This window comes from Nomascus leucogenys, chromosome 16 (genome assembly GCF_006542625.1).
Source record: "Nomascus leucogenys isolate Asia chromosome 16, Asia_NLE_v1, whole genome shotgun sequence".
Classification (NCBI taxonomy): Eukaryota; Metazoa; Chordata; class Mammalia; order Primates; family Hylobatidae; genus Nomascus; species Nomascus leucogenys.
The window spans coordinates 18035995-18063803 of record NC_044396.1 but is presented as its reverse complement, the minus strand read 5'-3'; the positions used below and the strand labels follow the sequence as shown (position 1 = coordinate 18063803).

Here is a 27809-nt window from a genome sequence, read left to right as displayed (position 1 = left end):
TACTAAAAATACAAAAATTTAACTGGGCGTGGTGGTGTGTGCCTGTAATCCCAGCTACTCTACTCGGGAGGCTGAGGCAGGAGAATCACTTGAATCCGGGAGGCGGAGGTTGCAGTCAGCCAAGATCACGCCACTGCACTCCAGCCTGGCTACAGAGTGAGACTCTGTCTCAAAAAAACAAACAAACAAAACAAAACAAAAAAACCAAACACACAAACAAAACACAACAAAATTTAATTAAGCAAAACACCTGCAGCTAATAATGGTAGCATTTGTAGTGCTTACTATATGCTACACACTGCTCTAGGTGCTTTACCTGTAATAACTCATATAATCCTCACAATGCCATATGAAGAAATTTATTTTATTGTCCCCATTTTGTAGATGAAGGAACTGAGGCACAGAGAGGTCAAATAACCTGCTGAAAGTTACATAGCTTGGGAGAAAATTCTGTGCTATGTAGTCAAGCTCCAGAGCCTGTGCTTTTTAAATCAGAAAGCAAAGAATAATAATTAAGTACAATACCAATATGTTTGCAGTGAGTTTGTGTTAATGCAAGAATTTGATTACTATTAAATTCAAGAGCATGTTTTAAAAAATTCATCTGTTTTTTGGAAATATATGTATGCAAATTTCAATTCATTTTCCCCTTTTAGTTTTTCAGTTATGGGACAAAAATATTATATCAAAACACTGAAGCTTTGCAGTCTAAATTCTTTTCACCTCTTCAAAAAGTGATGCTACCACCTAATAGTTTTCAAGGAAAAGTGGCATTCATTACTGGCGGAGGTACTGGCCTTGGTAAAGGAATGACGACTCTTCTGTCCAGCCTAGGTGCTCAGTGCGTGATAGCCAGCCGGTAAGTCCCTTACATCAAGCCTATTGGCGACGCTTTTGAAGAAACTATTCTGTGCCATAGTATTGAAAACACTGTTTGCCAGAGTTGTTTGATTAGCATCTTAATCTTATATGAAATATTAGAAATATTCTTTAGGTTATTTAAATACATCTTTTTGGAAAAAGGTACTATTTGAGATGAAAGAAACAATGAAAATTGTGGAACTGATGTTTGGGTAAATACCTGCAATTTTCATTATTTTAATTTCCCCAATTCAGTGGTAGAATATTTCTTTTCCTGTACACGAAGATGAAGTTAAAAAGTATGACATGGAGCCAGGTGGGGTGGTGTGTGCCTGTAATCCCAGCTACTGGGAAGCTGAGGCAGGAAGATCGCTTGAAGCCCAGAATTTGAGACCAGCTGGGCAACATAGTGAGACCTTGTCTCAGAAGAAACATTTTTTTTTAAACACTATATGGAGGTTGCTTTGTCTTCAGTGGGAATGATTATGGTTACCGTTTTAATTAATAATTAACCTTATACCAGGATAATTGATGCAGTACTTTCATTTTATTTTTTATTTTTTGTGAGATGGAGTTTTGTCTAGCTCTTGTTGCCCAGGCTGGAGTGCAGTGGCGTGATCTCGGCTCCCTACAACCTCTGCCTCCCAGGTTCAGGCAGTTCTGCCTCAGCCTCCCAAGTAGCTGCGATTACAGGCGCCTGCCACCACACCCGGCTAATTTTTTGTATTTTTAGTAGAGACTGGGTTTTGCCATATTTGCCAGGCTGGTCTTGAACTCCTCAGGTGATCCACCCGCCTTGGCCTCCCAAAGTGCTGGGATTACAGGTGTGAGCCACCGCGCCCAGCCAGTACTTTCATTTTCTATAAAATAAACAGGTATTTCAAAATATCTATTATTGTGATGAATATAGGAAGGGTAAGACCATGTGGAAGGAATTTCTTCTTATTAGGCATATTCTGGTACCCTATAAACTCTGTTAAGTCTGAGGCTTTAGAGACTGGTTTAAAAATCCACCCCTTCACCATTTTGAATGGTGTAAAATTTTAGGTAAGCCAAATAGCCATCCAAACAACAGTTACTATGTCATTTGCAATTGCAGATTGGCCGCAATATTTTTTGTTTTTACATTGTAATGTTTTTAAGAGTTTTAAAATATTATTTTCATTTTAATAATTTCTATTCATAGTTTTTTTTTTGTAGAATGTGAGACTGTGTGAATAAATGTAGACTCTTTGAACCCATAAATGTAGTACAAAACCTACTAACATTATACCATGAATATATTTTCTTTGTAAACCTGGCTGATTAAGGAAATAATTTAAATCTGTGTGTAATGTTAAAGTAAACTGGTTTAAAAGTGACTAATTCAATAAATTAGTATCAAATATATAAAAATGATCTAAATTTGACTTTTAGAAAAAATTCGCATTGATTTTTGTATGTAAATAACATCTATACTTTCTCAGAAATGCTTTTCTTTAAGCTATGGATTCTCTGTATTCTTCAATTTATGAAACTGAAAAATATAATATGAAGTCATACAAGGTGTTTATTTCTAGGAAGATGGATGTTTTGAAAGCTACCGCAGAACAAATTTCTTCTCAAACTGGGAATAAGGTACATTAAAAATCAGTTATTTAATTTAGATTTAGGAATTATAACATGTTCAAATAATTTGTTCATGCATTTGGTTTAAGAAACCTGGAAAATGTCATATTCTTTTTGTTATTTTGCAGGTTCATGCAATTCAGTGTGATGTGAGGGATCCTGATATGGTTCAAAACACTGTGTCAGAACTGATCAAAGTTGCAGGACATCCTAATGTAAGTGTGGCGATGATGAAGCCAAAGTGCAAGACACTTGATGTTGATAACACCCACTGATGTGTACAAAGGAAATAAAATATTGATACTGATGTAGGACAGGCAAGCCCCAATCTGGGGCTTAGCCTGGGAAGGTTCTTGGCTTCACCCAGGAAAGAGTTCAAGGATGAGCTGGTGGTAGAAGAGAATAGCTTTATTGAAGCAGCAGCAGTGGAATGGATCTGTGACTGTTCCTTCAGAGAAGGGCAACTCCATAGTTAATGTGCTGGGCATAGCAGTTGAGAGGCAGTTTTATAGTCATATTTATACCCACTTTTAATTACCTGCAAATTAATTAGGTTTATGCAGAAATTCTAGAAAAGGGTTGGTAACTTCTGAGTCATCAGTTCGTTGCCATGGAAAGGGCAGTAACTTGCTGGCATTGCCATGGCAATGGTAAACAAACATGGTGCATTGGTGGGTATGTCTAAAGACAGGGTGCTTTCATCCAGGACCTGGTTTAGCCAGTCCTCAATCTGGTCCTGTGATGGAGCTCTGCCTCCAGAGTTAGGCCTGCCTCCTACCTCAATATGAGCAAGTGCTGTGTTGAGAAGCACCTATTTTCTGTCCCTAGGAAAATGCCAGTTCTGCTAAAGCAAAGAACAGAGTAGGAAGACCACTACACAACTTCCTTTCAGGAATACTTAAAGAATCTATTTATGATTGATTAGAAAACAAACTTGATTTCACTTTATTTAATAAAATTATGAAATAACAAGAGCAGTTATCCAAGAGCACAGCATTGAGTTTAAATGATTGATGCTTTTTGCTTCTCCTAGTAACTTCGGATTGTCTTCCTCAGTGGAGAACAATATAAACATGAAAAACTGTAAGAAATTCAAAATTTCTCCTTTTAAGGCCTGAAATATGCATGAATATTTTGCTGTTGCTTGGTACATTTATTGGAAAGAAGCCATTTCTTCCAGTAGTCTCAAAGATAGCACTTTTCTATGTTAAAGGTATTTTCAGAACCAATAACACTGAATCTCCTGTAGAACTAGCCAGAATCTTTGTTGATGGTAAATAGATCATCAACCACAAGCTGCATTGGTTGAGTTAAACTAAAATGACATCAGAAACAAAAAGGCATTTCTTGAGATTCTTTGAAATAAAATGCAGTCACGTGGTAAATATGTTTAATCTGTATTAATTTTCTTTTTTTTTAACTTTTAAAATTCGTTTATTTTGAGACAGGGTCTTGCTCTGTCACTCAGGTTGGAGTGCAAGTGGCACAATCACGGCTCAGTGGAGCCTTGACCTCCTGGGCTCAAGCAATACTCCCACCTCAGCCCCCCAAGTAGCTGGGAACACAGGCACGTGCCACCACACCCAGCTAATTTTTAAAACAAAATTTTTGTAGAGATGAGGTCTCGCTTTGTTGCCCAGGCTGGTCTTGAACTCATCCCAAAGTGCTGGGATTACAAGCATGAGCCACTGCACCCAGCCTTAGTTTTCTAATAGGACAATCTACCCTAATTTAAAGACGGCTTAGGATTCTGAAATTTGGTAACTAACATAGGAGGTTTTCACAGACTCAGACTACCAAATCTCATGGTATTGTTTCGCAGGTAGCTGTGAACTTCAACTTTATTGTATTATTTCTGTTAATACATTTCAGAAACAAAAACCCTGCAGGGAAAATGTTTTTCCTCATCTAAAGTTTCTGTAACTTACCTTGTTCATTTATTAGATTGTGATAAACAATGCAGCAGGGAATTTTATTTCTCCTACCGAAAGACTTTCTCCTAATGCTTGGAAAACCATAACTGACATAGTTCTAAATGGCACAGCCTTCATCACACTAGAAATTGGAAAACAACTAATTAAAGCACAGAAAGGTATGTTTATTTGCTTTTCCCATATTTATTTGGCTTCTGTGCGTGCAAGGTTCTGTGATAAGGTCTGTGGTACTTTAAAAGTCAATGAGACAGTCTACACTTGTACAACTCACAGTGTAATGGAGAAAAATGATATTTAAATAATTATCATGTATTACAATTTGAGCAGTAAGAAATATATGTTTCAAGTGCATTGGCAATCCAGAGACAGGAATGACTAACTCTCCCTAGGGTCAGTGATCAGGTTGAGGAACAAGATGCAACTTAAGCTGTAAGTTCAAAGATCTAGATGTGGAGAAAGAGGAGGGAAGGGACATGTGAATGTCCATGGATAGAGGCCTGGTGGAGAGGAGGAGCATAAGTACGTAGGGAATGATGAAAACCTTGATGTCATTAGAGATGGGGAAAGGAATAGGCAATAATTTTGGGAAGGTGGGTTGGAGTGTAATTGGGAAGGTTCTCAATACCAAAATAAGGAGTGTAATGTTAATCCTGAAAGAAATAGGAAGTATTTTTGTGTGGATTTCCATTGAAGGTGGAACAAAGAATGCGACTTGATTGGAAAGGTTAGTGATAACAAGATGGATGATGGAAGGAGTGCCATTCAGGAGGATTTGATTTTTCTTTTGGCATGTGGCTGGATTGCATGGGAGATAAAGTAGAAGACATTTAGAAGATAAGATCAACAGGCCTTATTGATTTGATGAGAGTATTTTCAGATGGGGTGAAGTGTCTGGATGATGATAATACCAATGACATTAAGGACACTGGAGGGAAAATAGATTTAGCGAGAACTTACTAGGAGAACATTTTTGTTAGTATTATGAATTACTTAATTAAAGTTCATATGTACATGGATAGCAAACATGTCTAATGTATATATGTGTGTATATTCATATAGATCTAGAACCAGCATACATTTATTCACCTGACAGACACTTACTAATGACTTTTGGGTAGCAGGCCCTATACTCATGCTGAAAGCACAGAGGTGGACAAGACCCTGTCCCTGAATAATTTGGGGAACTTGAAGAGTGAGGGTATTTTCTCAGAGAAGGTGGAGAGTATTCTAAACAAGGAAAATGAGGAAGAGTTCTCATGTTCCTCAGAGGATGTCCTTTGAGGGTTGAGGGGAGGAAAGAGGGCATGGAGCTGGCTAGGTTCCTCCCTCTGGTTCAGAAACCTTTGCTTTATAAGGTTCCATTTCTTCTTTTGTGCAGCGCAGGTGATCCTAGAACCAGCTTGAGATACGATGTAGGAGCAGAGAGATGCTACAGAGGCACTAGCTCTGTGTGTATGTGTCTGCTCACACACATACACTAATAGCTTCCATCCTTTCTATGCACTCATTGAAATTGAAATTCCTGGTTACTCATGATGGCAGAATGGATGTGATTTATAATTGGATTTTGGATAAGTGTTTGATTTGATTTTTTTTTTTTTTTTTTTTGGTGAAGGGCGGGAAGATGGATAAGAGTGGGAAGGGGGGACAGGGAAGAGTGTGACTCCTCTCTCTTCCCTTCTCTGTCCGAGGAACCTTGATCTCTGTATCTCTCCTGTGTCTCTGCCTCTGTCTGATTTTCTCTTGCCCTACCCCTTGCTCATATCTCAATTTCATTCTCTACTGCTCTGCCTCTGTCAGCTCCTCATTTTTGGTTCTCTGTTTCTCTCTTAATCTGTCTCTTTCATTTCTTTGTCCTTCTTTGCCTCATTGTCTCTTATTTCTTCCCTCGCTCATCTCTGTGACCCTCGATTTCTGTCTGACTCTCCCTTCTTTCCTCATTATTGTCTTTCATTTTAACATAGACTCTGATCTATTTTTGTTCATCACATTGGATTAAAATTCTATGGGCTTCATTAAAAATACATAAGATATCTTTTTAAAAGATGGAAGCCAGTTTTTATTCTTTCAAGATTCCTGTCAGTTATTGATGCTATAAGCTGACAGAGTTTGGAGAACTTGGACCACTCGGCTGAGGGGAGTACGTGGTAAAGGATTTGTTCTGGTACTGGATCGACAGTGAAGGAACTGAAGCGTGCCATTTTTAACAATATCATGTCTTCCAATCTCTCAATGTGGTATCTCTCACCATTTATTTAGGTCTTCTTTAATTCCTATCAGCAGTGTTTTGCATAGGCATTGTACGTGTTTTGTTAACTTTCTCCCAAAGTATTTAAATTTTTGGTGCTATTGCAAATGGCACTGTTTTCTAAATGTTATTTTCTAGGTGTTTTCTTGTAGTATTTAGAAATACAATGGTTTAGTTTTGTGTATTGATGTTTTCCCTAGGAGCTTGCTAAACTCGCTGAATGGTTATTACAGTTTTTTTTTTGTTTGTTTAGATCCTCTTGGATTTTCTGCATTGATAATACTGTTGGTGAAAAAAAGACAGTTTTTATATTTTCCTTCCCAATTGATAAGGCTTTTATTTTCTTTCTTGCCTTATTTTACTGGATGGGACCTTCACTAAAATATTGAATAGGTAAAAACTTAGATTCTGCTTGTTCCTAGTATTAAGAACAAATCAAATACATTTCCTCCTGATGCCAGGAGGAGGAAAGCAATTAGATTTTCACTATTAATTATGATTTACCTGTAAGTTTTCATAAATATTCTTTATAAGCTTTAGGAAGTTATCTTCTATATCTAGTTTGCTGATAGCTTTTTTATTATTATTATTGTACTTTAAGTTCTAGGGTACATGTGCACAACGTGCAGGTTTGTATACATGTGCCATGTTGGTGTGCTGCACCCATTAACTCATCATTTACATTAGATATATCTCCTAATGCTATCCCTCCTCCCTACCCCAACCCCATGACAGGCCCCAGTATGTGGTGTTCCCCACCCTGTGTCCAAGTGTTCTCATTGTTCAATTCCCACCTATGAGGGGGAACATGGCAGTGTTTGGTTTTCTGTCCTTGCAATAGTTTGCTCAGAATGATGGTTTCCAGCTTCATCCATGTCCCTACAAAGGACATGAACTCATCCTTTTTATGGCTGCATAGTATTCCATGGTGTATATGTGCCACATTTCCTTAATCCAGTCTATCATTGATGGATATTTGGGTTGGTTCCAAATCTTTGCTATTGTGAATAGTGCCACAATAAGCATACGTGTGCATGTGTCTTTATAGTAGAATGATTTATAATCCTTTGGGTATATACCTAGTAATGGGATGGCTGGGTCAAATGGTAATTCTAGTTCTAGATCCTTGAGGAATCGCCACACTGTCTTTCACAATGGTTGAACTAGTTTACAGTCCCACAAACAGTGTAAAAGTGTTCCTATTTCTCCACATCCTCTCCAGCATCTGTTGTTTCCTGACTTTTTAATGATCGCCATTCTAACTGGTGTGAGATGATATCTCATTGTGGTTTTGATTTGCATTTCTCTGATGGCCAGTGATGGTGAGCATTTTTTCATGTGTCTGTTGGCTGTGGAAATGTCTTCTTTTGAGAAGTGTCTGAGATGGGGTTGTTTGATTTTTTCTTGTAAATTTGTTTAAGTTCTTTGTAGATTCTGGATATTAGCCCTTTGTCAGATGGGTGGATTGCAGAAATTTTCTCCCATTCTGTAGGTTGCCTGTTCACTCTGATGGTAGTTTCTTTTGCTGTGCAGAAGCTATTTAGTTTAATTAGATCCCATTTGTCTATTTTGGCTTTTGTTGCCGTTACTTTTGGTGTTTTAGACATGAAGTCCTTGCCCATGCCTATGTCCTGAATGGTATTGCCTAGGTTTTCTTCTAGGGTTTTTATGGTTTTAGATCTGCCATTTAAATCTTTAATCCATCATGAATAAATTTTTGTATAAGGAGTAAAGAAGGCATCCAGTTTCAGCTTTCTACATATGGCTAGCCAGTTTTCCCAGCACCATTTATTAAATAGGAAATCCTTTCCCCATTTCTTGTTTTTGTCAGGTTTGTCAAAGATCAGATGGTTGTAGATGTGTGGTATTATTTCTGAGGGCTCTGGTTCTGTTCCATTGATCTATATCTCTGTTTTGGTACCAGTACCATGCTGTTTTGGTTACTGTAGCCTTCTAGTATAGTTTGAAGTCAGGTAGTATGATGCCTCCAGCTTTGTTCTTTTGGCTTAGGATTGTCTTGGCAATGCAGGCTCTTTTTTGGTTCCACATGAACTTTAAAGTAGTTTTTTCCAATTCTGTGAAGAAAGTCATTGGTAGCTTGATGGGGATGGCATTGAATCTATAAATTACCTTGGGCAGTGTGGCCACTTTCATGATACTGATTCTTCCTATCCATGAGCATGGAATGTTCTTCCATTTGTTTGTGTCCTCTTTTATTTCATTGAGCAGTGGTTTGTAATTCTCCTTGAAGAGGTCCTTCATGTCCCATGTAAGTTGGATTCCTAGGTATTTTATTTTCTTTGAAGCAATTGTGAATGGGAGTACACTCATGATTTGGCATTCTGTTTGTCTATTATTGGTGTATAGGAATGCTTGTGATTTTTGCACATTGATTTTGTATCCTGAGACTTTGCTGAAGTTGCTTATCAGCTTAAGGAGATTTTGGGTTAAGATGATGGGGTTTTCTAAATATACAATCATGTCATCTGCAAACAGGGACAATTTGACTTCCTCTTTTCCTAATTGAATACCCTTTATTTCTTTCTCCTGCCTGATTGCCCTGGCCAGAACTTCCAACACTATGTTGAGTAGGAGTGGTGAGAGAGGGCATCCCTGTCTTATGCCAGTTTTCACAGAGAATGCTTCCAGTTTTTGCCCATTCAGTATGATATTGGCTGTGGGTTTGTCATAAATAGCTCTTATTGTTTTGAGATACGTCCCATCAATACCTAATTTATTGAGAGTTTTTAGCATGAACGGCGGTTGAATTTTGTCGAAGGCCTTTTCTGCATCTTTTGAGATAATAATGTAGTTTTTGTCTTTTGTTCTGTTTGTATGATGGATTACGTTTATTGATTTGCATAATGTTGAACCAGACTTGCATCCCAGGGATGAAGCCCACTTGATCGTGGTGGATAAGCTTTTTGATGTGCTGCTGGATTTGGTTTGCCAGTATTTTACTGAGGATATTTGCATGGATGTTCATCAGGGATATTGGTCTAAAATTCTCTTTTTTTTGTTGTGTCTCTGGAAGGCTTTGGTATCAGGATGATGCTGGCCTCATAAAATGAGTCAGGGAGGATTCCCTCTTTTTCTGTTGATTGGAATAGTTTGAGAAGGAATGGTACCAGCTTCTCTTTGTACCTCTGGTAGAATTTGGCTGTGAATCTGTCTGGTCCTGGACTTTTTTTGGTTGGTAGGCTTTTAATTATTGCCTCAATTTCAGAGCGTGTTATTGGTGTATTCAGGGATTCAACTTCTTCCTAGTTTAGTCTTGGGAGGGTGTATGTGTCCAGGAATGTATCCATTTCTTCCAGATTTTCTAGTTTATTTGCGTAGAGGTGTTTATAGTATTCTCTGATGGGAGTTTGTATCTCTGTGGGATCAGTGGTGATATCCCCTTTATCATTTTTTATTGCGTCTATTTGATTCTTCTCTCTTTTCTTCTTTATTATTCTTGCTAGCGGTCTGTCAATTTTGTTGATCTTTTCAAAAAACCAGCTCCTGGATTTGTTGATTTTTTTGAAGGGTTTTTTATGTCTCTGTCTCCTTCAGTTCTGCTCTGATCTTAGTAATTTCTTGCCTTCTGCTAGCTTTTGAATGTGTTTGCTCTTGCTTCTCTAGTTCTTTTAATTGTGATGTTATGGTGTCAATTTTAGATCTTCCCTGCTTTCTCTTGTGGGCATTTAGTGCTATAAATTTCCCTCTATACACTGCTTTAAATGTGTCCCAGAGATTCTGGTATGTTGTGTCTTTGTTCTCATTGGCTTCAAAGAACATCTTTATTTCTGCTTTCATTTAGTTATGTACCCAGTAGTCATTCAGGAGCAGGTTGTTCAGTTTCCATGTAGTTGAGCGGTTTTGAATGAGTTTCTTAAACCTGAGTTCTAGTTTGATTGCACTGTGGTCTGAGAGACAGTTTGTTATAATTTCTGTTCTTTTACATTTGCTGAGGAGTGCTTTACTTCCAACTATGTGGTCAAGTTTGGAATAAGTGCAATGTGGTACTGAGAAGAATGTATATTCTGTTGATTTGGGGTGGAGAGTTCTGTTGATGTCTTTTAGGTCTGCTTGGTGCAGAGCTGAGTTCAATTCCTGGACATCCTTGTTAACTTTCCATCTCGTTGGTCTGTCTAATGCTGACAGTGGGGTGTTAAAGTCTCCCATTATTATTGTGTGGGAGTCTACATCTCCTCATAGGTCTCTAAGGACTTGCTTTATGAATCTGGGTGCTCCTGTATTGGGTGCATATATGTTTAGGATAGTTAGCTCTTCCTGTTGAATTGATCCCTTTACCATTATGTAATGGCCTTCTTTGTCTCTTCTGATCTTTGTTGGTTTAAAGTCTGTTTTATTAGAGACTAGGATTGCAACCCCTGCTTTTTTTTGTTCTCCATTTGCTTGGTAGATCTTCCTCCATGCCTTTATTTTGAGCCTATGTGTGTCTCTGCACGTGAGATGGGTCTCCTGAATACAGCACACTGATAGGTCTTGACTCTTTATCCAATTTGCCAGTCTGTGTCTTTTAATTGGAGCATTTAGCCCATTTGCATTTAAGGTTAATATTGTTATGTGTGAATTTGATCCTGTCGTTATAGCTTTTTTTAAAAAAATCATGAATAGGTATTGAATTTGTTAATATAAGCCTTCTTTCTATATTTATTGAGATGGGTATATTTTTAGCCTGTTAATATGGTGAATTACATTAATTAATTTTTGAATATTGAACACCATTGCATTCCTAGGCTGAATCTTCCTTAATTTTGGTAAATTATCCTAGTTATATATTGCTAGATTTGTTTTGCTGAAATTTTCTTAATGCTTACTTTGTCCTTTGCCAAGTGTTACTTTTCATTGAGCTTCTTAGCTTCTGTGCTTGCTTAGTTTAGTGATTAGGATTTGAGGGGAGTTTATATGCAGATGTTACCTTGTCCTTTGCACCTGCTCTGGCAGCTTTGTCCAACAGGTGATATGTTGGCTACAGCCTTGCTTTGCAAAATTGTTACTTTAACCTGAATCCAACAAAAGCCTCTTGTGCCGCCATCAGAGACATATCATATAAGCGTTCGACGTAGTGTAATACTCTTCATATTTGGATTTTTTTTTAGAATCTTAAGTTACTTAACATTCAAGTTAAAACATTGGCCTCATATCTATTATTGTCTTAAAAATACATTTTGATTGCATCTAGATAAAACTGTTTTTTCTTAAAAATTTTTTTGCTTTTCTTGCATGTATTTATTGAAAAAGTATATGACAGCCTACTAAGATATTGTACTTGATTTTGGAATAGCTTTGGTGTTGAATCACATGGATTACTTTATACCAGAAAGCTAGAATTCCTTATACCTAAGAACATATGAGAATTCTATAGTGATTGCCACAAGTTCTATATTAAATAAAGGTATATGATGTAACAGGTGCTGGAATACAGAACAAGCAAAAAGTGAAGTATTCTTTTTAAAGACATTACCTAATTTTAACCAAATTTTCACTTATTTTTATTTCCTTCTTTCCTTCCTCCCTCCTTCCCTTCCTTCCTCCCTTCCTTTCTTTTTTTTCCCTTATAAAACTCTTTCTTTCCTTCTTTTTTTCTTTCTTTCACATCTAATGTTTATTGAGTGCTTATTTTGTATCAGGCTTTGTTCTAAGTGCTAAGTACTTATTAACTCATTTAACACTTGCAATGACCTTGCAAGTAAGTGCTCTTTTATTCCCATTTATAGACATGGGTGGAAACTGAGGTACAATCTTTTTTTTTTTAATATAGGAAGTGAATTTTTAACACTCACATTTACAGATGAGAAACTATGGCTTATTAATTACCTAAGTGTTAACTATTACTATTCAAATCGACAATTGACATAATTTAAAAAATTAGTTGTTGTAAGTGGTCTAGTAGAGAAAAAGAACGAACTGTGACTTTTTGTTCTAGTCATAGTCAGTCACTTAGTTTACACCTGATACTTGGACAGTTAGTGAGTGACGATATTTTACTGTTATTCAGCTTTTTCATCTACAAAATAGACTTGACAATAAATTACTACTCCAATATTTAGTAACAGAACAAGGTGTTAGGTGTAGAAGCCTCATGAAAAATATAAATTGTTTTACAGATGTACATGTGCTTTTTCTTACATGTGAATGGACATCCGATAGCCTAGCTAACATAAAGACTTTGGTGGAAATAACTTTTAAGAACCTCAGGGAATTTAAAACTAAGAAGTAGAAGCAACCCAAGGAAGCTTGAACCATATGGAGCTTGTGTTGGGGAAAGGGAAAGAGTAAAGTGAATAATCTTACCAGCAGCCTTGTGATAGAGGAAGAGAATAAATGTAAATCACCAACTGAAGAAAGAATAAAAACAAAGGACTGTTTTAGTCAATAGAGAAGAAGAAACAGTTTTCAAGGCCAGAGGCCTTGGAAGCATTGAACTGAGTGAAATACATTATACTGTTTTTGCAGTTCAATTAAATTATCAGAAAACACAAGATTTTTTAACCATCTTCCTGTTCTTCTGGAGTCCCTGATGTGTGAACTGTAAACACAAGAATAAATTTCAAAACATTCTTTTTTCCAACCCATAGATACTGTACTTGACCATTTACTCTTCCTTGTCCTCCATAATGTAGCACCCTCAGCCTGTCCAGTCTCTATACTAGCCCGTTTGACTGATCCATTACACATGCCCTGATTAGAATCATTCTTTCCCTGAGCCATAGAGTCTCTATTCCCAGCTCTAGTCCACTCCTCAGGGAAGGATTACCAGTTCAGGGGCTAGCATGCACACTTTAGCACAATGATCCCCAGCCCTTTTGGCACCAGGGGCCATTTTCATGAAAGAAAATTTTTTCACAGACCAGGGGAAGGGGCAGCGGGTGGTTTTGGGATGAAACTGTTTCACCTCAGATCATCAGGTATTACAGTATCATAAGGAATGTGCAAGCTAGATTCCTTGCACGTGCAGTTTGCAATAGGGTTTGTGCTCCTATGATAACCTAATGTCACCGCTGATCTGACAGGAGGTGGAGCTCAGGCAGTAATGCTGGCTCACCCACTGCTCACTTCTTGCTGTGTGGCCCGGTTCCTAACTGGCCATAGACTGGTATGGGGCCGGGGTGTTGGGTTCCCCTGCTTTAGCACTTAAAAACACGCTACATCTAGTTATTGTTTAATGTTGTAAGTCTCCTTTTCCATCAACTCTCCATCCGTTAGAAATTCTTTTATCAGGGTGCATTACTTCTGTCCCACCTGCAAAGCCTTTCCATTCCTTCCCCACCATTTCCTAACTCAACACTGAACACAAAGGTGGTGCTTTGTTTATGCAGTGAAACATTTTGGAGACCTGCAAAAGGAAGGTGAGTTGAGTACATACTTAACACTTTTTTCAATTATGTCCTTCAACTTTACTATTAGAGGGAAAAGATGACCAGTCATTGACATGATCAATTGGAATGGAAGCAAATGCACCTTGTTTCAGAAGTGGGAAGAGTAGAGCATAGTGGAAGGCTTTTCTTATTTGTCAGCAGTGTGAGTGCAAGGTGTATGTTGCTTAGAGTATATAAGAACCACATGAGTACATTTCTTTATATTGTGTCCAGAGATTTTGTTTTTTCTAGAACAGTGGGTGCATCTGAAGAGTATTTTAAAACATATTTTTAGTTATCAGTTGAAATTTATTAAGGTGGTACTAGTATCCTTTTAAAATCACTTTTTTCTAGAGTCATCTCGTTTGATGGGAGAGTTCACCCTCATCTGTTAAAATTTCTTAGAACAACTGTGTACCTTATTTTGGTGTTTTTCGAAGATAAGGTAAAGGTAAAGTGATTTGAGAATTTTGAAAATAAATTAGTTTTTCTTTCTAAGTAGTAATTAGAAATTTCTTGGCAAGGCAGTAGTAGTTACATAGTAGTTAAGAGCGCAGGCTCTAGAGCCTAACTGCCAAGTTCCAATCCTGGTTAATACTTACTAGTCCTATCAACTTGGACAGATTAGCTTGCTGTGCCTGTCTTTTCTGTAAAATAATGTTAATAATAAAGCCTTCCTCCTAGGATTGCTGTAATGATTATAAGGGCTAGTGTCTATAAAGTGTTAAGAATAGTTCCCGGGGCAGACTAGTACTCAATAGATGTTAGTTATGAAAGAAAATGTTAAGTTTCCTCCAAGATAAATGTATTTTTACCACATCTTTTACAAGGGGACCATCAACTATCTGAAACTTAGGTTTTGACTCATAATTAAAATTGGTTAGAAAAACCAGAGCCCTGATATCCCTTCTTACTATAATTAAACTTAAAAATAGCAGCCTACATGAGGTACATATTTATATTAAATGTTTAAATGAGAAAGTGTTTCCTTAGTAGATAATATTATTTATATAGGGTTATTCTAGTTTTTAAATGTTATAGTCCTATTTTGAGTAGCTTTTAGAGAATTAAGGATTTTTAGATTTTCATATGGGCTCTCATTGAAAAATGGCTCGGAGACAGGTATCCTCTGTGCCCTCATCAAAAAGACAGAGAAGTTTGTCTTCTTACCATAATTGTCAGTAAGATTAATTGCTAGCAATAATAGTAGAAGAGTTAGAACTGCAACCAACAGCTCAGCTGTGTATTTAGGCATACAAAGAGTTCAGTGTTGCTTATATGTGACATATAATGCCTGGAGGGGTAGGAGATGAGGCTAAGCAATGTGGACTTCATCCTTCGGTGATAGGTAAAGTTAAACAAGGATTAAAAAAAAAATTAAGATACTTTATTTCTGTTTGTTGGAAAGTTGACATAATACACTCTACTAGTCCCCCATTGTGGTTACAACAAATGACCACAAAACTAACAGCTTAGTATATCATACACTTATAATTTTATAATTCTGTTTTTTGCAAGTAAATGCACAGAGTTGCTTGGCTGGTTTCTCTGCTTCAGATCTTATAAGCTAATATCAGGGAGTCACCCAGCAGAGCTCATGTCTTGGAGGCTCTAGAAAGAGTCTACATCCAGGCTCATTTAGGTCATTGAAAGAATCAAATTTCTTGTGGTTGTAGGACGGAAGTGTATATGTTCATGGTTGCTGTCAGCTCAGGGCCACCCTATCTCCTAGGGACCTCTCTCTGATCCTTACATAGGGTCTGGTACATCTCAGAGCCAGCAATACCACAGTATGTCTTTCTCATGCTTGGGGACTGACTTTTCCTTCTACCACATCTCTCTTGCCTGCTCCTTAAAATTCATCTTTCTGACTACAGCCAGAGAAAGTTATCTGTTTTTAAGGGTTCATGTGATTAGACTCTGTTACTTGGATAATCCCAGAAAGGCCCCTCTCTTAAATTCTGTAATCTTTCTTAACATCTTCAAAGTTATTTTGCCAAGTAAAATAAGAAATTCAGTTCTTAGGAATTAGGGCATGGGATCTTTAAGTGGGGCCATTCTGCCCACATATATTTCTTATCTTGTTAGAAAGGAAACCCTCAGAACAACCAGAAAATTTTGAAATAAGTAAATAATCATGTAATATCTGTAATGTAAAACATGCTTCCTTAGATATGGCACCCTTATGCACTGCTCAACCATGTGTAGCAGCCCTGACCTACCAGCGGTTCAACAAATTCTTGGATGTGTCTGTGAAACTAGAGGGCTGGGATGCCTGTTGGAGTTACCTTCCATTCTGGTGATGTTTCCTAACACAACTTGCCAAATTATTAATACACAGCTAGTAAATGGCAGTCTTTTTGCCTGAGAGCAGAAGAGTAATAGGTGGAATCAACAACAGCAGTAAATTAACAAGTAATCCTTAGAATCTAATGACGTTTGCTGGATACTCCCTATGTTCCTGTTTTAAGGTGATAAATCTAGGGTCCAGAGCAGGGATGCAACTTCCCCAAAGTCTCATAGCTACACAGCTAGTAAATAGTGGAATCAGTTTCTGAGCCCAGGTGTCTATACTATTCCCTTTCTGTTGGTCATTGGAACTAAATTTGTTTAGTGATTCTTTCAATTTTCATAGTTTGTATTGAATCACTAAAATTGTTTAGTGATTCTTTCAATTCATAGTTTGTATTGAAACCAGATTTTAGAACTTTTGAATCTTCTTTTGAAATTAGATCATAATCTTGCACATATCGTAGCTTTTTTGATAGATAATATAATCTTTGATGTTCTTTTATTACTATTTTTTTCCATTTCAAAATAACAAAGATGGGCTAACATAATATTTATTTCATTTGTTGCTTCCCTTTTCTATTTTCTTAACCTCATTAGTAATATAGATTTATTTCTGTTGTCTGCTCTGAGTTAGAAACTTGCCTTTTATAAAGCTTTTCCATGGGCAGTTATTCTAATTGAAATAAGGGGCCTCTGTACAAGAAGGAAAATATATGTGACTAACCCTGGGGATCTAGGAATTCTTTACTTTGCACTTTAGCACCACTGTTCATTGTTTTGAAGCCGATAATTGTTTCACCTTGCAGCATTAATGCTATTGGAACAGTGCAGTTTCAAACCTTTATCTCCCTTTTACACTCAGGAGAATTAAAAGCTGCAATATCTCATTCTAAGAGGTGGGCTACCCAAATTTTCTAGGCTGAGAAAATAAAACCCTAAAGGGATAAAGAGTATAGTAAAATAACTTTCATTTCAGCATCTAAATTGTATTAGGATGGCTTAACTCCTTTCCCACACTTGGAGAAATGTATTTGTTCAGTCTTAGTTGAAAGACAGTGCACTTTCCATTGGAGCATTTGCTTTGTATTTGTCACTTTTAAAGCAGTTTTTTTTTTTTTTTTTGTAATTTTGCTATAAGAATGATGCAGTTAGCATCTGTTGTCAATGTACTGTAATGGAGCCCACTAATGTTCTACATCCCTCCTCTTTCACGGAGTACGATTTTGGAAGCAAAGTAATTTTCAGTGATCTGAAAGGCTGTTTGATATATAAAAGGAGTTACCAGAATGACTAACATAACCATTCTTATTTTTTCCTATCCTCAAAATGGTACTCCTGCCCCCTCTTCCACCCTCGTGTTTCCCAGGATGGGCTGAGTTTTCTTTCTACTCTGGAAAATGCTGAGAGAAAGAGAAACTAAATATATGGAGCAGAGAAAACTTATCTGAATATTCTTCAAAATACTTTCCTTGTAGTCCTTCAAATTTAAATTTCTAAAAGTATTTGCTGTTATGTAAAAGATGTAAACTTATTTTGATCCTTTTGCAAATATTAAGTATTGTCTTATCCTGTGTTATGAATAAATAAGAAGTAGAGAAATCACTGATTTCTCAGGACCTAAAGATTACCCTTTTAAGCCTTCATTCTTTCAGTTATTTATTTATTTATTTTTTGAGATGGAGTCTGGCTCTTGTCACCCAGCCTGGAGTGCAATGGCATCATCTCGGCTCACTGCATCCTCTGCCTCCTGGGTTCAAGTGATTCTCCTGCCTCAGCCTCCTGAGTAGCTGGAATTACAGGCATGCCCTACCACACCCGGCTAATTTTTGTATTTTTAGTAGAGGTAGGATTTCACCATGTTGGCCAGGCTGGTCTCGAACTCCTGACCTCAGGCGATCTGCTCCCCTTGGTCTCCCAAAGTGCTGGGATTACAGGCGTGAGCCACTATGCCTGGCCTCATTCAGTTAATTTATTGAGAACCTGCTGTGTCCTAGACACTATTGACCACTGTATGTGCAGTATCACTTTTTAATACAGCTTTTATACAATCATTTAAAAAAGAAATTTAGAAAACAAGAAAAAATATTTTATATTTACCTACATATTTACTATTTCTTTCCTTTTGACAATCTGTTTCTCTATAATATCATTTTCATATCACCTTGATTTTTGAAGGGTATTTTTGATGGATATGGAATTCAGAGTTAACAAGCTTCTATCTTTCAGCACCTTAAAAATATAACTCCATTGTCTTCTAGCTTATATTATTTTTAGAAATGAGAAGCCAATGAAAATTTTTATCTGTATTTGTGTATTTTTATTGTTTATTTTTACCTTTGGCTGCTATTAAGATTCTATATATCACTGGTTTTCAGTTATTGATTATGATGATGTCTTGATTTTTTTTCCCTGTTTATCCTGCTTGGGATTCGTTTAGCTTTCTGCATTGTAAGTTATAGTTTTTACCAAATTCTGAATTTTTTTAGTCCTTATTCAAGTGCATTTTCTTCCTTTGTGACTCTAACTATACGTTTGTTAGAATGCTAGATACTGTTCCACAGGTCAGTGAGGTTCTGGGTTTTTCCTCAGATTTTTTTTCCCATTTGTATTTCATTTTGGATAGTTTATATTGCTGTGTCTTCAGATTCATGGATCTTTTCTTCTACAGCTAAGCTTATTTGTTAAATTTTTCCTTTCAGATATTGTATTTTTCTGCTTTAGAAGCCATATTGGTTTCTATTTTGTATTTTCCATTTTTCTCATCATATAAATATTTTCAATGAAATCTTTAAAAATATTTGTAATAGCATTTAAAAGGCTGTTTGTCTGCTACTTCTGTCTTCTCTGTCATTTCTGGGACTCTGTCTATTAATCGTTTTTCTCCTTGTTAGGTTTCTGTGTCTTTTTATGTGCAGTAATTTTTTATTGCATGCTGTGAGTATTACGTTGTTGTTGTGTGTTTGCGTCTGTGTGTATTTTAATTTTCTTTTGAGGTGTGTGGTTTTTTTTGTTATTTTGGAACGCTTTTAAATTACTTGTGCATCAGCTTAATCATTTTTAAGGGTCATTTTAAAGCTTTATTTCAGCAAGTATATAGTAGTCTTTACTTTGGGGCTAATTTAACCCTCCTACTAAGGCATTTTTTTTTTCTGAGCTTTCTACTGAAAGCTCTGGATGTTCAATGAAGCTGCTTAGAACTCCCATGTCTCCCAGCCCTATGCAAGCTCTGGGAATTGCATCACTTACAGCTTCCTGGTAGTTGTTCTTTGCCTGGCGTCATGGAATCTCACACTAAACATGTACAGCTTATTTGTCTAAAGACTCATTGAAGCTCCATGCAGCTTTATGGAGTTCTATTAATATCTCTGCCTACTTTCCTCCTTGGAGGAACTCTTAGAAACCTTAGTTTCCTCAGGCTCCCCAAACTGATCTCTATCTTCTTAACTCAGTGTGAATGCCATTTTCTGCTTAGATTCCTCCTCCTCATCCTTCCATCTATATAGTACCTTTAGGCAAAAAGCTAAGGTATCTCAGGGCTTATTCATTTTCCTTCTCTCAGTCCTAGTCCTTCCCTGCCTGCTGTGCAGTATCTGTATATAATTGTAGCATATATCTTACTCAGTTTTCTTGATGTTTACAGCAGAAGGGTAAGTTCATTATGGCTGGAGGCAGAAGTCCCTGCTAGTTTAATTTTAATTCTGATTTATTCTTATTCAAGTAGTGCTTAGTTAATGGGAATCCCGACCAGCTGATTATACAAGGTGCAGTAGGGGCATGCCTCTGAGATTTGGGCTTTCGTATTGACTTGCCATGCATACATTCCAAGTAAGTGCAGACTGGGCCATCCTAAATCACAAGATTAGTAGCAAGACATATCAATTTTCTTAGATTATTCTCTCATTAATTTAGACTGAGTGAAGTTTTAAAAAATACTTCAGTTTTTCTTATACCCTCTTTAATCAGATCCCATTTTTATAAATAATGTTTTCCTTATGTGAAGTGATACAGCTATATTGCTAATCAACTGTATCCTTTTAAAATTTCAGGAGCAGCATTTCTTGCCATTACCACTATCTATGCTGAGACTGGTTCAGGTTTTGTAGTACCAAGTGCTTCTGCCAAAGCAGGTGTGGAAGCCATGAGCAAGTAAGTACTTCCTTGTCAGTCCTGTTGCTGAACATAACTAATACAGTTTGGTGGCTCAGGGAACTAAATTCCTGCTTTCTGGTGTCCATCCAGAGAAAAGTAAACAAAGACTTGGATTCACCATGAGACATACATTTTATCTCCCAGATAAGTCCTGTTTGTCTATAGCAGCACTGTCCTGTGGAACTTTCTGCAGTGATGGAAATGTTCTGTAAATATGTACTATCCAATAGCCACATGTAGATATTGAACCCTTGGAATATCCCACGGTGACTGAGAAACTAAATTTTGAAAATTAGTAGCTGTATATGGCTAGTGGCTACGTATAAGACACCACAGGACTATAGCCTTTTTGCTCTCCCATAGATCTTTATCAGTGCCATCCCTAACCCCTCTCATAAGCACATCTTTATTCTTTTATTGTAGATACTGTATAAGATTAATGGGACTAACACAGACTATGAGCACTTGCCAAGTCCAGTGGCCTTTTCTCAGCAGAGTATAACTGCCCTTTTTTTTTTTTTTTTTTTGAGACAGGACTTCACTCTGTTGCGCAAGCTGGATTGCAGTGGCGCAATAACAGCTTATTGCAGCCTTAATCTCCCAGACTCAAGCCATCCTCCCACCTTAGCCTCCCAAGTAGCTGGGACTACAGGCGGGTGCCACAGCACCTGGCTAATTTTTAAAAATTTTTTGTAGAGATGAGGTCTTGCTATGTTGCCCAGGCTGGTCTGGAACTCCTGACCTCAAGAAATCCTCCTGCCTCAGCCTAGCAAAGTGCTGGGATTACAAGCATGAGCCACTACACCCAGCCATGATTGCTTTTTGAATTTGTCCTCCATTGGCCTTTTCCATTGTCTTTGTTATAATGGGAGTTCTCATCATTTCATTGCTTGTCTGGCTTGCTATAATCATGGTATATTTCTTTGCTACCAGTCTCTTCCCCATGTATTTTATATTCACATTTTCACCAGAATTATCTTTCTAAGAACATATATGTCTGCCCATGACACTCCCCAGCTAAAAATCTTAGATCATTTCCTGTCACTCTTTGGAATAAAAGCCAGAACTCACTATGGCATTCTAAACAGACTTGTCTCTGGCCATTGTTAATTAATTTATTTATTCAATAAATGTTTATTGTATACCTTATATGTGCTTTGTCCTAGGGATATGATAGTGATGGAAATAGAACAGTCCTCGTTGTTAGCTGAGCTTAAATTTTTTTACTATTCCACTTATTATTTCCATGCTTTAATTTCCATTGAACTGTTCCATGTTAACTGTTCCATGTTTCCCTAAACTTACCATACAACTTTCATATGTCTATGCCTGAGTTATATTGTTGTTGGAATTTTGCTGTGATGTTTTGCTTACTTCTTTTGGGATGTTTTCTCTGTAATCATTTCCTCCTCTCTGTGCCTTAAAACTTTGTTTAATCCAATCTAGTGAAAGGACAAACACTAATAAATAGATTCTAAAATGAAGGTAATATACCAATATAGCAGAGAGAGAGAGCAGGGCATGGCGGGCCTTTTTTTTTTTTTTTTTTTTGAGATGGAGTTTTGCTCTTGTTGCCCAGGCTGGAGTGCAATGGTGCGATCTTGGCTCACCGCAACCTGTGCCTCCTGGGTTCAAGTGATTCTCCTGCCTCAGCCTTCCAAGTAGCTGGGATTACAGGCATATGCCACCACACCTGGCTAATTTTGTACTTTTAGTAGAGATGGGGTTTCTCCATTAACATAACATTAAACAATCTGACTTCCCCACTTCACCGTGAGTTCTGTGAGAGAAAGGACCATATGTTTGCATCCTCATTACCCATAGCTGGTGCTCCATGCTTGTTGAGCTGAATTATGGTACTCTTCTTTTAGTAGTCCCAGAGCATTTTTGATATTTAAGTCAGTAAATGCACATTAGTTTGAGATAGAAAGAAATATTTATTCACAAGCTGAATCTTAGTCTGAATAGAGATAATTACCATTTTTTAAGGTCAGGTGGTGTTGGAAATAAAAGATGAGAACTTGACTATTTTGGCAGCATTTGTTCAATGTCAGTATTTGTTTTGTGGGGACTCTTCAGTCTTGTTAGAGCTTTTCATCTCATGTCCTTTAAGAACTGATTTGGTGCTGCTTTTATTGTGTTCCTGCGTGTAATAGATGCTCAGTAAACATGTGCCTTCCTTTACAGCTTGAGTTCCCATCAACCTTCTTCTCATACTTTATAGTACACAGTCTTACTAAATAAGGCATTATAGGTTCCCAAATTCTACATGTTGTTTGGGCCCTTGTGCTTTACTCATATTGACCCATATGCCTTGGCTGTCTTCCTTCTCCATCTGTATTAGTCCGTTCTCACACTGCTATGAAGAAATACCTGAGACTGGGTAATTTATAAAGAAAACAGGTTTAATTGACTCACAGTTTCCACATGGCTAGGGAGGCCTCAGGAAACTTAGAATGATGGTGGAAGGCACCTCTTCACAGGGCAGCAGGAAAGAGAATGAGTGCCAAGTGAAGGGGGAAGCCCCTTATAAAACTATCAGATCTTGTGAGAACTCACTCACTGTCACGAGAACACCGTGGGGAAAACTGCCTTCAGGATTCAGTTTGTCTACCTGGTCCCACCCTTGACATGTGGGGATTATTACAATTCAGAGTGAGATTTGGGTGGGGACACAGAGCCAAACCATGTCACCATCCTACCTTCTTAATCTCTCAGCTCCTCCTTTCCCCTGCCTCTTGCAGCAAACTCCTAATCCTTCTTCACCCATCAGCTCAGAATGTTACCTCTTCAGAGAAGCCTTCCTTGTCACTCCCACTTAGGTTCTTCTTCTTTTAAGCAGGTATGGCATACATTACACAATTCCCAGCCTAGTAACTAATTCATTATATAACCAGGCTCACCTCTCTTTTGAGAGCAGGGACTGACTTTATTTGAGGCTAAGCAATATTTATAGTATTGATACATGGTAAGTATATAATAAACATTGGTTGAATGAACAATAATAATGGCTAACAAATTGAATATATTGTTCTTAGCATCTTAACATGCAGAGATAACTGTATGAGTGGATTCATTATCAGATTACAGTAATTCTTCAGTATATCAGCTAGCTTAATGACAGTTGAAAGATCATGCTAGCAATTGAACAAATGTATCTGGCACACCTCTGAGCACAGAGAGAATGGCTTTTCCTCTAGGCAGATTTTCTTAACAGGTTGCTCAGTTTTTCATAGGATAATATAGACTCTGCTCAGTACAGTAATTGTATTAAGACATGAAGCAATTTAGAGTAGATACACTATAAATAAATGCCCAGGGTAGCTATGGCAATGAACTTTGTCAAAAACATCACTCAGAGAAGCAATTTTTATGTATGTTCTGTATGAAAGAGATATAGCCCACCCATTTCTCTAAAATGCATTCATGGATTAAGTCAGATTAACAGGCTATCTTGAGATTACGTGTACCCTATTCTGTAGAACTGGTTTTACTGAATTGGCCTTTGAAATGATGCTGTAAGACTATATTAATGGATGTCTGATAGTTTCATAGAACTTAGCCCATTTTTTTAAATTATACTTTAAGTTCTGGGATACACGTGCAGAATGTGCAGGTTTGTTACATAAGTATACATGTGCCATGGTAGTTTGCAGCACCCACCAACCCGTCATTTACATTAGGTATTTCTCCTAATGCTATCCCTCCCCTAGCTCTCTACCCCTTGATAGACCCAGTGTGTGATGTTCCCCTCCCAGTGTCCATGTGTTCTCATTGTTCAGCTCCCACTTATGAGTGAGAACATGCAGTATTTGGTTTTCTGTTCCTGTGTTAGTTTGCTGAGAACGATGGTTTCCAGCTTCATCCACGTCCCTGCAGAGTACATGAACTCATCCTTTATTATGGCTGCACAGTATTCCATGGTGTATATGTGCCACATTTTCTTTATCCAGTCTATCATTGATGGGCATTTGGGTTGGTTCTAAGTCTTTGCTATTAAGAACAGTGCTGCAATAAACATATGTGTGCATGTGTCTTTATAGTAGAATGATTTATAATCCTTTGGGTATATACCCAGTAATGGGATGGCTGGGTCAAATGGTATTTCTAGTTCTAGATCCTTGAGGAATCACCACACTCTCTCCCACAACGGCTGAACTAATTTACAGTCCCACCAACAGTGTAAACGTGTTCCTACTTCTCCACATCCTCTCCAGCATCTGTTGTTTCCTGACTTTTTAACGATTGCCATTCTAACTTACATTAAGTGAGATGGTATCTCATTGTGGTTTTGACTTGCATTTCTCTAATGATCAGTGATGATGAGCTTTTTTTTTTGATAGTTTGTTGGCTGCATAAATGTCTTCTTTTGAGAAGTGTCTGTTCATATCCTTCCCCCACTTTTTGACGGAGTTGTTTGTGTTTAAGTTTAATTTGTTTAAGTTCATTAAGTTCTTTGTAGATTCTGGATATTAGCCATTTATCAGATGGATAGATTGCAAAGCTTTTCTCCCATTCTGTAGGTTGCCTGTTCACTCTGATGATAGTTTCTTTTGCTGTGCAGAAGCTCTTTAGTTTAATTAGATCCCATTTGTCAACTTTGAACTTAGCCCATTTTATCTATTGCAAGGATACAGTGTCTTAAGGAGATTGTTATGCTACACAGTTTTCCTTTTGTAAGTCTAGAAAGACTTAAACAATTTTTCGTATTAGAAACAATTGTGCTTTTCCTGAGCATTTAGCTTGCTTTTTCTTTATGGGTACTGTGGACTGTGTAACTGATTAGGCTTACCTTTTTTGTATAGAGTCATGGGAAGAACAGATACAAATTTGTGATGTGACTATTGCAGTTATATGGAACATCACACACTTCAGTACATTTAGATATTAGCTTCATTCTTGGCTCCGTTATATTTCGTTATCCTGGCTTTTCTCTCTATCTTGCTTTTTTTCTTTCCTTCTTCCTTTCAAATTATCCTGTCTTCCTCATTTGCATTATATGTATTCTTTTAAGCTACCTTGTCATTATTTGAAATTACATTAAGTGTATATACACACAAATATGCATATGAATGTAAATTCCTAAAATGAATTTAGATTTTAAAAGAGCTATCTGTAAAGTAAGCTTTTAAAACAAGTTCCTTTGAAGTTCTTTGTTTGCTATTAGTGTTATATTTTTCTTCAGGACATTAAGCAAGATTTTGTTAGATTCCTATTTCCTTTCAAATTTGGTTCAACAATTATATTAAAGCCTAGTTAGACATGGATGTGGTTTATATTTTCAATCGATGTAATCTTTTACTCAAATAAAGCACTTGTGATGTTACAGACATTGTAATCCAATGTACAGGGCTATGAGTAAAGTTATAATGCACTTTGTAAGTACAAGACTGAACTCCAGAAAATGTGAAGGAAGGGCATGAAGCACTCACGTGTTTATGTGAATAATGAATACCTACTCTAAAAATGTATATTGACATTGGACTTCATATTCTAAACTACAAATGGTAGGTGGTATAGCATAGTGGTTAAGGACACTAAAATGTAAAGGTTAGGTTGTACAGTAGAGTGACTAAGGGTACAGACTGAAGCTAGACCTCTCGAGATTGACAAATTGGCCATATGACATAGAGAAAATGATTTAACCTCTCTGTGCCTTAGTTACATTATCTGTAATGTAGGGAACAGTAATAGTACCTACCTGTTGGGGTTGTAATCTCTGGCATGTAGTAAACATCTAGTGAGTCTCAGTTATTGCTGTTTTTAAACATATGGTATAATATTTGAGAATGTATGTTGTTGATTTTAATTTTTAGGTCTCTTGCAGCTGAATGGGGTAAATATGGAATGCGTTTCAATGTGATTCAACCAGGGCCTATAAAAACCAAAGTAAGTTGTATTTTGCTTGTTACCACATTGTGAATGATTAAATAATGAAACGCTGATAGATATATTCTGGTTGTTGTGTAAAGGACTTTCCAGAGATGCCTGGGTTTAGAGCCCTGGTTCTAGGGAAGAGGCCTTTGCCTTTATTCATTATCGAATATAAGAAATAAGGAGGCGGGCAGGAATATAGCAGCTATGCAATTTCTTCATAATGTCAATTTCAGTGTCTTAATCTTTTGGGATCTTTTATGCCATCAATGTTGGCACTTTGATTTGTTTCAATGGTCTGTTACTGTGCTGTATTTGTTAAGTTTCACGACATTTTAAAGGCTCTTACATTGTCTGACATCCTTTTTTAAAAAAAATCAAGGAAATGTAACTATATTTTTAGTTTGAGAGATGCTTTGGTAACTTATTATACAGGCTTTGTCTTGCTATAGGTAGGTAGCATTTTCCTTGACTCATGCTTGTGCCCTTTCACTCTCAGTCAATTATGCATGTCATCTAACGCCCACATCTCTCTGATTGTAAGTCCTTCTGACAGCATAGATTTTACCTATAAGTAATAATCCTTGCGGATACTCATTGCAACTTGTAATTATCTCTAATGTTGTTACAGATGTTGCTCAGAATGTCCACAGCTTCTCTGCTCTCTCATTATCCCAAAATAACTTCACTCTCACACTTCTTTTGGTTTTCACCTAAAGCAAGTATTTATAATGCCAACCAGATGTAATGTTGAAAGACCAGGCAAAATTTGGTAACTTGTTTCAGTTGTGTAAACATATTGGAAAATAATACTAAGGGATAATTGGGTTATAGGTAGCTCTGGGTATTAAATAATAACTTGGAAATGGCCATATTAGTTTATTTAGCAGTTTGAAGGATGGGAAATAGAAATAAAAACTTCCTGAGTGATTGAAACTTGATTGACTGTCTTATTTATTTGACAATTCAATACTAAACAGTCTAATAAAATTAGTGGAAAGAAACTTAAAAACATACATTAAAACACATGATTCAGGGTGGCCCTGTCCTAAGCATATCTGAAAAGAGGCTTATAGACACAAACGCTTCTCTCCAAGACCCCAATATCTAGGGAAAAATCACCTGCATTTTAGTTATTTAACCTATATTTATTGACTGTTCACTGTATCCAGGGGTACTGAGAAAGATACAGAAATATCTCTGAGAAAGTGCTTGCCACTAAGGAGTTTACAGTCTAGCCACAGAGAGAGAAGTTGTACCCAAATAATAACTATTTACTGTTAAAGAGATTAAAAGAAAACTGAAGTGTAGAAACTCCCTAGCATGCACTTTTTAGAACCAGGACTGGGACCAGTTGCAACCCCTTGTCTCTGGGCTTTATAACCTCCTGGGAAGAACTGGAGGTCTCTCATGGAGTCCTCTGAGTGTTTGTTCTGTCTTACGGCTGCATTGTTGAGGAAAACTGCCACCTAAACT

General features: G+C 37.1%; 1 protein-coding gene across 4 annotated transcripts in view; it reads left to right on the top strand.

The window, feature by feature from the left end:
* The window catches only part of DECR1 (2,4-dienoyl-CoA reductase 1), a 67647-nt gene that overhangs the window by 14312 nt on the left and 25526 nt on the right, over positions 1 to 27809 (top strand). For all 4 annotated transcript variants that reach the window (XR_004026244.1, XR_004026243.1, XM_030795426.1 and 1 more), the window contains exons 2-7: positions 657 to 859; positions 2421 to 2478; positions 2598 to 2684; positions 4414 to 4561; positions 20357 to 20456; positions 26276 to 26348. Coding sequence is in view for 2 of the 4 variants with exons in the window: in XM_030795426.1 (XP_030651286.1) it covers positions 657 to 859; positions 2421 to 2478; positions 2598 to 2684; positions 4414 to 4561; positions 20357 to 20456; positions 26276 to 26348 (669 nt within the window). In the remaining 2 variants the exon portion in view is untranslated. The remainder of the gene's footprint in view (positions 1 to 656; positions 860 to 2420; positions 2479 to 2597; positions 2685 to 4413; positions 4562 to 20356; positions 20457 to 26275; positions 26349 to 27809) is intronic.